Source organism: Lycium barbarum, chromosome 6 (assembly GCF_019175385.1).
Source record: "Lycium barbarum isolate Lr01 chromosome 6, ASM1917538v2, whole genome shotgun sequence".
Taxonomy (NCBI): domain Eukaryota; kingdom Viridiplantae; phylum Streptophyta; class Magnoliopsida; order Solanales; family Solanaceae; genus Lycium; species Lycium barbarum.
Window position 1 is genome coordinate 135,458,268 of NC_083342.1, and position 10,028 is coordinate 135,468,295.

Consider the following 10,028-nt stretch of genomic DNA (forward strand, 5'->3'; position numbering starts at 1 on the left):
AATAAGTTTATACATATAAACCTTAGTTGCATTAAAAGAAACGCCATTTTCATACGCTATGGAAGCTAATTTTGTAAGAATAAGATACATTCATTTTTATTCGGTATCTCGAATTCGAGTCCCGGAAATAAAACAAAAAAACTCTAGCAAGAAATTTCTTCTCCTCTAGTAGGTTTTTCGCGACGTGAATTTAGGTTAGTCGAGCCCGTATGATTATAAAGAAAATAAAAATAAATATGTCACTTTCCTTAATTATACACATCAACCTCAATTGAAACACGTGGTCTTACGGCTTATTGAGACCAATGCATATAATTATAGGAAATGGTGTATTTTAAGTAGTTAACTTATCTACGTAATGATGTTTGAAAAGAGACACAAAAACTTTTTCAAATTTTGAGTAAAAAATATCGAGTAGAAATATTTTATTGTATGTTTAGGTGATCAACCGAAACATGACATAATTTGATTGTCTAAATTTATCGATGTATTTATCCTAAGCGCAAAAATAAAAAATAAAAAATGGAGAAGTAGAGCTATGGCGGTGGCAATAATTGGCTACCCCGTTACTTGCCATTGTAGCCAACCTTTGACATTCCCATTCACTTAACTGATAATTGACATGATATGATATCCAATGGTTTATAGTATACTTGGTGAGGCTAAAATGGCTTTTTATGAAATTCATATGCTGACTCAATTTCTTCGGCTACTACAAGTACATTCCCTATAAATAAGGTTGTAACGGCCATGCGTATTTGTTTTCCATTTTCATGGAAAGCTAAAGAGACATTTACGTTTGACCATTGCAAAACCCATACTGCATCATCCCACCCCCGCCGTCACCTTATCGCAACCCTCCTCCTCCGTCCTCCGTTTATGGCCAATTTCATCATTTCCCTAAACCCCCCTTAGGCAAAAAAAAAAAAAAAACAATCAAAAGGTTACATATTTATTATTCTTTCTTTGTCCCATTTCTTGTTTTCGTCTCATTTTGATACAAAATTTAAAGCCAATTGCATTGTATTTTACGGTGTTTAAGGGAGAAAAATTAATAGTCCGCTATTAGGATGGCGGACATAGTGAAACAAATTCTAGCACGGCCAATACAATTGGCAGACCAGGTAACAAAAGCGGCTGACGAGGTTTGCAATTTCAAGGCAGATTGTCTTGAGATCAAAGCCAAAACAGAACGTCTCGCCGCACTCCTTCGACAAGCTGCCCGTGCCAGCAACGACTTGTACGAACGTCCAACACGTCGAATCATCGATGACACGGAACAAGTGTTAGACAAGGCACTCACCCTCGTATTCAAATGTTGTGCACGAGGATTGAGTCGTGTTTTTACGATCATTCCAAATGCTGCACTGAAAAAAACCGCTCAACAGCTTGAGAATTCATGTGGTGATGTTCAATGGTTGTTACGTGTCTCAACTCCAGCGGATGATCGTGATGACGAGTACCTTGGGCTTCCTCCCATTGCGGCTAATGAGCCTATTTTGTGTCTTATATGGGAACAGATTGCTATTTTATGTACGGGTTCGTTAGACGAACGTTCTGATGCAGCGGCTTCGCTTGTGTCATTGGCTCGGGACAATGAGCGTTATGGAAAGTTGATTATAGAAGAAGGCGGGGTTGTACCGTTGTTGAAATTGGCTAAAGAAGGACGAATGGAGGGTCAGGAGAACGCGTCAAGGGCGATTGGCCTTCTTGGTCGCGACCCTGAAAGCGTTGAACAAATTGTGAATGCTGGTGTTTGTTCTGTTTTTGCTAAGATTTTAAAAGATGGGCCTATGAAAGTTCAGATTGTGGTAGCTTGGGCTATTTCAGAATTGGCTGCAAATCACCACAAATGTCAAGATCATTTTGCTCAGGTGAATACTATTAGGTTATTGGTTAGTCATCTTGCTTTTGAAACAATTCAAGAACATAGTAAGTATGCTATTGTTACCAAACATCAAAACATGTCGATACATGCTGCTGCTTCGATGGCCCATTCAAATTCTTCTAGTACTGGCAAATTCAGTGAAAATGATGATGAAAATAAAAGTCAGAGTAAAATTCCTCACCCTATGGATAATCAAACAACTAACCAAATGCACAGTTTGGTTACAAGCGCAATGGCCGTGAAAACTCAGGCACAGAATCAGCCCAATATAACAAGTCCAAATCAGCAGCAGCAGCAGCAGCGACAACAACAGGCGAATCAGCAGAGGCCCCACCATGTTGGACTAACTGGGACTAGTATTAAAGGAAGGGAATATGAAGATCCTGCTACAAAAGCTGAAATGAAAGCAATGGCTGCCAGAGCACTTGGGCATCTTTGTGCAGGAAATATTAGCATTTGTAGCAATATTACAGAATCCCGAGCTCTTTTGTGCTTTGCAGTTTTGCTAGAGAAAGGCCCTGAAGAAGTACAATATTATTCAGCCATGGCACTCATGGAGATCACAGGTAAGTGCATCACATTTAGCTCATAAATATATACAGTCAAACCTCTCTATAATAGCGTTGTTTGTTCGGATATTTTTTGGCTGCTATAGCAAAACGTTGCTATAGAAAACATATAATATAATGTAACATGAAAAGTTGGCTCCAAAGAACTTGCCGTTATACTGAAATGTTTTTATAAAGGATGACTGTTATAGGGAGGTATGACCCGCGTAATTGATGCGTTTATTAGGCATGTAACCCAAGCTAGCCCCTTCAAAAGCTTAGGCCAATTTGTGCAGCTTATGTAATCATCATAATTTAGACAAATATGTCTTTAGGATTGTCTGATTTAATATACTCTTGATAAATTAATGAAAAGAAGGCAGATCGGACTATGACCCAACACAATTTGACCCATCCATCTTGACCCAAACAAATTTTAGACAAGTTATAACCTAATCATGTTTATTGATTAAATCCATTTTAACCTATTTGGATTTAGCTCAACCCGCTCATTTGACACTTCTAAATTCACAGGAGTTGCTGAGCAAAATTCAGACTTGAGGCGCTCTGCTTTCAAGCCGACTGCACCTGCTGCCAAAGCCGTGGTTGATCAATTCTTGAGAATTATCAATCAGGGAGATTCGGAATTGCTTATTCCAAGCATCAAATCTATAGGGCATCTGGCCAGGACCTTTCGAGCAACGGAGACGAGATTCATTAGTCCATTGGTGGCTCTGTTAGAAGATAGGGAACCAGAAGTAACTAGAGAGGCTGCAATTGCACTCAACAAATTTGCTTCCTCTGATAATTTCCTCAAAGTCAATCACTGCAAGGCCATAATTCAGGCAGGAGGAACCAAACACCTAGTTCCACACGTTTACTTTGGTGAACAAATGGTTCAGATTCCTTGTTTGATTCTTTTGAGTTACATAGCAACACATGTTCCTGATAGTGAGGCATTAGCTGATGACAATGCACATATTGTGTTGGAGTGGGCTACGAAGCAAGGGCACTTAATGCAAGATCCTACTGTTGAAGAACTAGTGAACAAAGGCAGAGATAGCATGGAACTTTATCAGTCCAGAGGCTCACGGCTGTGAACCTATCATCTTGCATAATACTTCCTCAGTACGTCCGAATTTTAGGTATTTCAAGTGTTCCTTCTTTCAATATATATATCTTTCCTAGTTATGTGTGTATATCAGATTTGCTTCATTGACTAGCATGTTCAAGCCATCATCATTGGCTATTAGTAATTATGTAGCCTTCACCCTAGAATTAGTGCATCATATATGTTTCTAATGCTGGAAACCTCTGCCTGTGTTAGCTTGCTTAGTCGTATGTCCTAAGCACGGATAGAGGAGGAGGATTGTGGTAGGGTGTCAACCAGCATAAAACATCAATCCATTAAAAATCCTCAGAATACAGATATGTCGTTGAGAGAAGTAACCTAGACATGCACTTAGCATCCATATGCTTAATGGAGCGATATGATCAGTGCGTTATTTATTTATATAGCCGACCCCAATTTACTTGGGATTGAGGAAGTGTTGTCGTTGCTGTTCCTGTTATTTTCAAAATCGGTGAGCGCGAAGTATCTAATATCATCTAGGTTGGTTAAAGTTTGAAGCATCACTTCCAAATTCTATGGTTCTTATTTTGCATGATGCAGTATGCTTTTTGGATTACCTTGAGTTAGATTCAATTAGGCAAAGTGTTATCATCTCTTTTAAATTCTACGGTTCTTATTTTGCATGATGCAGTATGCTTTTTGGATTTACCTCGAGTTAGATTCAATTATGCAAAGTGTTATCATGGTTTAGGTTGAAATTCGAGGCCCTCTTCATCTTGGACCAAAGTTTTGATATCAATGTGGAACAGAACAAGGCCACCACCTCTCAAATCGAAAGGCAAATGGCGATACAGATACAGTATAGAATTCTTGGCGCAGTCCAAGAGACTGGTAGAGATAGGTAATCAAGTCACAAATTGAATAAAACTGGTAGGTCTTGGTTCTGAAGTCAGTTTGCTACACAGTCAAATCTTTATTTGATTTGTGTTTTTTTTTTGTACCTTTTTCTTCCCATATAGTTTACTTTGGAGTTGGAGCAATGGCCAGGATGGGTTGAGTTGTGACCTCTTGATTACTGAACTGTTTCCTCAGATTACTTTAGACTTGCTCTAAAATTCATTCCCACTTTGTAACTCGCAATGTGTTATGAATTACGGAAAACATGTACAGTAAGAGTTGATGAAAATATCACCATTCCGCGTTTAACCTTCTCTAGCATCCTGTATATTTCGCTTGTTCTATAGTTAACACATGTACATTCAGCCCCGAAATAGTGAAGAACATGCTACTATGGCTCACACTGTTACTGTACTTTTTGAAAAATAGATTTCCGCTAAACCATGTAATTAGGGCCTAACTTTGCATCACAGGCTTCATTTGTAGTGAAAACAGCGTTCACAATCGTAGATGAATGTGAGTTACCTGTTGTATGAATAATTTTTTATTTTCTTGATTGTGGTTGGTAATTGTTGGTGAAGTTTATTGAAGAATGTAATCGGAACTCAGTTCTATAAGAACCCAGATTGAGTTTTTTGAAGGTTATATACTGCATATATAGTGCTTGGAGGACATTTTCCACAAGGAAAGATAGATTATTTTTTTGTGTTAAATTGTTTGATATTTTAGATTCATTTGTGGGTTTCATTACTAGATTAGTGGATCTCTGTTGGTTTTGGTAAATTTTAGGATGACCCAGATGGAGAAAGGCAGAGGTATGGGTTGTTCCATAGCAAAAACACGTACATTCCGCCCCGAAATAGCGAAGAACATGCTACTATGGCTCACACTGTTTCGGCCTAATGGTTATTGGATTATAGTTATTGCTTCTCATTGGGCTGGCAATCAAACATCCACTGATCCAAACAGTTCACAATGGAAGCTTCAAGGTTTCAACCTAATCAATTGGGGAAAAAGCATCATAATCGAATACCCCTTCACTAGTCACGAGGAGGAGACTCAACCACTCCATTAATATTAAGCGAATAAAGCATATAACAATTGTACGAATCTAAAACCCATTGCTATCAACTTTAAATTAAAGTGTAACCAAACCAAATAACACGAACAGAGAACCGGTCATTTCCAACTTTTTCCCTTAAATCGAATACCCCATTGTCCCACACTCCCACTCTACACACAAAAAGCCATAACTCAAAGGTGAAAATTACACGCAAAGGCTCCCCTTCATCAATACACAACTCAATTAATCTAACATTCTTAATGAGTAAGAAACAAATAGAGCTAAATATGCAAAATGTCATACATAAATTAAAGGGCTAGAGATTTTAGCCACTGATTTGCTTCGAAACATGTTAATAAAACGATATACTATATAACACAGACATTAAAGGGCAACAGATATTAGCAGCTGATTAATTGATATTGCTTCGAAAACATGTATGTATACATGTACAGAGAGTATTCATTGCAAGCACCCAACAAAAATAGGACTCCCCATTACTAAAAAAGCTTCAAAACGATACTACTAAAGTGCAGAAAGTAAAGATAAGAGTAAAAGCAACAATATCCGAGAAAACACTAGAGAAACATAACAACTTATAAAATACCAAAGCATAGAAAGGGTTAATCAACGACCACCACTGGTGCATTCACGGGCAAAATGACCATCTTCTCCACACTTGTAGCAGCCACCGCCGCCACCACCACGGGAATAACCGCCGCCTCCGCCGCCGCTACCACCATATCCGCCGCCGCCTCCACCCTGGCCACAGTCCCTAGCAAAATGACCACTCTCACCACACTTGAAGCAGCCATCTCCTCCGCCGCCACCGCCGCCGTAACCACCCCCACCACCATATCCACCTCCACCACCACCGTAACTCCTACCTCCTCCATATCCACCACCACCGTACCCACCGTCACCATATCCGCGGCTTCCACCACGACCACCGCCGTAACCACCGCCGCCGCCGCCGTAACCACCACCACCACGACCACCTCCGCCGCCGCGACCTCCACCACCGGATACAGCAGCACCGTCAGGTCCGGTGACGTCAACAGCCTTGGTTCTTCCGTCACTACCAGATTCAACCTCAAACTCAACGGCTTCACCTTCAGATAGGCTACGGAAACCCTCAGATTTGATACCTGACTGGTGAACGAACAGATCCTCACCACCATCATCAGGTGTGATGAAGCCGAACCCCTTTTGGTCACTGAACCACTTCACGGTTCCCTTAGCCCTCTGTCCGCTCTCTTCCGCCATTTTTTTCTCTCACAAATAGAAACCCTAAAAACCCTTTTGTGTTCCCTTTGGAATTGTCACCCTGATTTTTTTCGCCAAGGAATGGGTTTGTTATATAGTGAAGCTGACTCGCTGAGTGCCACGTTTTCTGGGTGAATTTGCTGGGCCCAGGACATAGTGGGCCAGGCTATGATTCCTATCTCGATAAGGGTGAGTACATAATTTTAAAATTAAATTTTATTACTAGATAATAAGCTAGCGTTTGGCTATAGATTTTCAAAAAAAAAAAAATTTGGGTAAAGTATTTCAACTTTTGAAAATGTCTTTGATCATAATTTTTCAAAATATATTTTGTTTTTTATTTTGAAAATCAAGAAATATTACTTATACCCATAAGTTTTAAAAACTATCAAGAATACTCAATCATACAAAATATACAAACTTGTTAATCCCAACTTATGCAGAACATGATATTTTAATTACGATTGCTAATAACACACTTACTAACTACTACAATTCAAATTGCAATACAAAAATCCATCTGTGTAAGAAAAAAAAACAATAACTAACTATTCTTTAATATAATATTTTCACATTGCACGAACAATCTTCACTTTATAGAAAAAACTGTTTTAATTATGGAAACATGATAGATACGGCTTTAATGGAGGAACTTGGTAGTTAGATTTAATTGGGTCATAAATAAAAGGAATATTCTAATAAAATACAAAAGTTTGAGGTAGTTTTTAGAAGTTTTGAAAAGGCAAAATATAGATATTGGCCCAAAAACAGGTTTGAGTCTGAATTTGAGAATTTGAAGATTTATTTTCAAAATCTGTTAAAATTTTATGGCCAAACAAAGATTTGAAAACAAATCTTCAAAATATGCTCCCAAAATCTATGGCCAAACGGGAGCTACGATTAAGATTTTTTTGTTTTTGAAATCTCAAGGAATCCTGCAATAACTACCATTTGGGTGCGCACTAGGTAACCTGCTCACTATGCAATAGCTGGCAAATCACACATGAGACGTAAATCACACTAGGCAAGACTGATGTGACGAGCTCTGACTGAGAAGGCTGCTGCTGGTAATGAAAATCAATCTTAGATCTCTCATGTGGGAAATCACTCACCTAACCAACTCAGTCAACCCTTATGGGTATATTATAGTTAAGTTATAAAATAAAATTTTAAAAAACGTGTAAATTACTAAAAATGATGATGGATGAGTATTGATTAACAAACTTAATAAAAGTAGAATTTATTGCTTTTTACCTTATAGAAGTCTTTAAGTGCATTATTGAATTTTTAAGAACTTCAACAACAACGCACCAATATAATTTCACCAGCTGAGGTTTGGAGAGTGTAAAGAGTCGTAGACCATACTCCTACCTTGTGAGGATAGAAAAGTTGTTTCTGATAGATTCTCGTCTCAAGAAGAGATGCCTTTTTGAGAACTTATATAGGAATATGTTATAAAACTTGTTATTTCTTTTATCTATTATTAAAAAAGGTCCAAATAACAAAATTGTTTTATTATAACAGCAAACCAACAATATATCTAATGTAATTTTACAAGTGAAGTATCGAAAAGGTGGTGTGTGCGAGTCTTACTCCTACCTTAAGAAAATAGAGAGATTGTTTCTGATAGGCCATTGGCTCAAGTAATGATTTGGTTGTTCAAATTTTTTGGAATAAAGAGGTTAACTCTATTAAGTAAATTATAATGTTGTGTAAAACAACTAATGTTGAGATAATACAAGTAAAAGAAAAGAAAAATAATTAATGACTACTCATTTATAATGTGTTTTGTCTTTTTTTGGTTTAGTCCTTATTGCTCAATATTACATTTTTGCCGACTTGATTGCTAATGTTATACAGTAATACTTACTGTGATCGATTTTGGTCCTTTTTTTGCTTTTTCTTTTTCAAATTTATTTTCACCATCCATTCTCTTCTCACGGAAATAAACTCATGTAAGCTAAGCCCTTTTCAACTTGAAAAATAATATATAATAAATTTAAAAATAATTAAATTGAATTTTTGCTAATTAGTTAACTCAAGAACTTAATTACTTGCGCTCAACATTAAGATGTACTTCTCCCTTTACGATGAGAAAAAGAGTAATATACTCCTCTTTATATTATTCGTTCAAAATTAGCTTTAACGTTATTCAAGTAACTCAAATATACCCTCTTCCGTTACGGTTGTTCAAGATGGACACTCACGTAAGAGCATTATTTTAGAAGGTAGACACTAAATGCCTTTTATACTGCTTTAAATTGTTGGTTCTATGCTGAGTGTCTACCGAAATGATGGTCAGGATCTTAAGGTCAAATTTCATATAATTCGTCGATTTTATCCTCCTTGTCAATGAACGAATGGGAATACCGTGTTTGTTTCTAGGGATTGTATAGTCATTTGAACATTTCCCTTTTCTTAAGAGTGAATCCCACTTTATCCTCCTAACATTTAAGGGTTGGGAAACGATACCCCCTCACATATTGAATGGCAACGATAACCCCTCTATCCAATATTTTCCGGTGAGAATCTTTTATTTTTCATAAAGATCATTTTTCGTTTTCTTTCTAGATTTAAATACAAAAATATATATCTCTTATTATTGTCCAATTCACCTATTCCGCCGAAAATTATTTATAACAACTACTTGAAAAATCTGTTGATAAATTTCAAGCTACGTGGCATTCATTTTTTCTTTTTTCTTTGTGACAAGAGGGTCAAGATCTTAATTATTATACAGTCTAAATACAGTCTAATATTAGTGTCCGCTCGATGCGCAGACGATATTAAAAGACACTAATCATGTTGAATTGTGATATCGCTTGTTTGAGTACATTATATCATATTGTTTTAATGAAATGTCAAGTATCATCTAATTTTTCGATATAATACACTCTAATTAATGATATTTCTGTGAAATTAAGGAAACAAATTAATCTTTTTAAATATTATTTGAGTTGATCTTTAGATTTAATTCATAATGAATATATATATATATACACACACACATTTCTCTAAACCTTTTCTCATTCAGTTATTCTTACTATGATAATTTAACTATTTTTATTCATTTAGTATCTTACGTTTAATCAAAATAATATCATAAATGATATTAGTCGTGATTTTGAATTTGTCCAAAATATAAATAGGAACTTTCTCTCGTTACTTGTCGTAAGATATACTTGTATACGGTAAAACCGGATATGAGTCAAACCGGTGAGACGAGGAACCGAAGGAAGAAGAGGACGAGAGCATACATGAAGACTTGTATTCCAAACCGGAGGAACGCTTGGA

The 10,028-nt window shown here is 36.9% G+C and overlaps 2 protein-coding genes across 4 annotated transcripts; one reads left to right on the forward strand and one right to left on the reverse strand.

The window, feature by feature from the left end:
- Nucleotides 1–294: 294 nt before the first annotated feature.
- Nucleotides 295–4,719, forward strand: LOC132599301 (uncharacterized). Of its 3 annotated transcripts, none has more exons than XR_009566803.1 (4): nucleotides 295–2,454; nucleotides 2,971–3,581; nucleotides 4,260–4,438; nucleotides 4,528–4,719. XR_009566803.1 is itself a non-coding variant. In XM_060312607.1 (3 exons), the coding sequence occupies exons 1-2, from the start codon at nucleotides 1,071–1,073 to the stop codon at nucleotides 3,534–3,536; spliced, it is 1,950 nt and encodes a 649-aa protein (XP_060168590.1). In that variant the 5' UTR covers nucleotides 295–1,070; the 3' UTR covers nucleotides 3,537–3,581; nucleotides 4,260–4,719. The 3 variants fall into 3 exon arrangements, 1 of the variants encoding a protein (XP_060168590.1); XR_009566804.1 differs by having other exon boundaries at nucleotides 4,260–4,409; XM_060312607.1 differs by having other exon boundaries at nucleotides 4,260–4,719.
- Nucleotides 4,720–5,869: 1,150 nt separating this feature from the next.
- On the reverse strand, nucleotides 5,870–6,809 carry LOC132599302 (glycine-rich protein 2-like). The gene has a single exon (XM_060312608.1). It carries the CDS (start codon nucleotides 6,732–6,734, stop codon nucleotides 6,096–6,098), a length of 639 nt encoding a protein of 212 aa, XP_060168591.1. The 5' UTR covers nucleotides 6,735–6,809; the 3' UTR covers nucleotides 5,870–6,095.
- Between the last annotated feature and the right edge of the window lie 3,219 nt (nucleotides 6,810–10,028).

Bases quoted from the DNA above. Each gene is read 5' to 3' on its own strand.
- LOC132599302 (XM_060312608.1), bottom strand. From the start codon at position 6,734: ATGGCGGAAGAGAGCGGACAGAGGGCTAAGGGAACCGTGAAGTGGTTC.
- LOC132599301 (XM_060312607.1), top strand. From the start codon at position 1,071: ATGGCGGACATAGTGAAACAAATTCTAGCACGGCCAATACAATTGGCA. The intron at 2,455-2,970 runs GTAAGTGCATCA...CTAAATTCACAG, and splicing joins GGCACTCATGGAGATCACAG to GAGTTGCTGAGCAAAATTCA.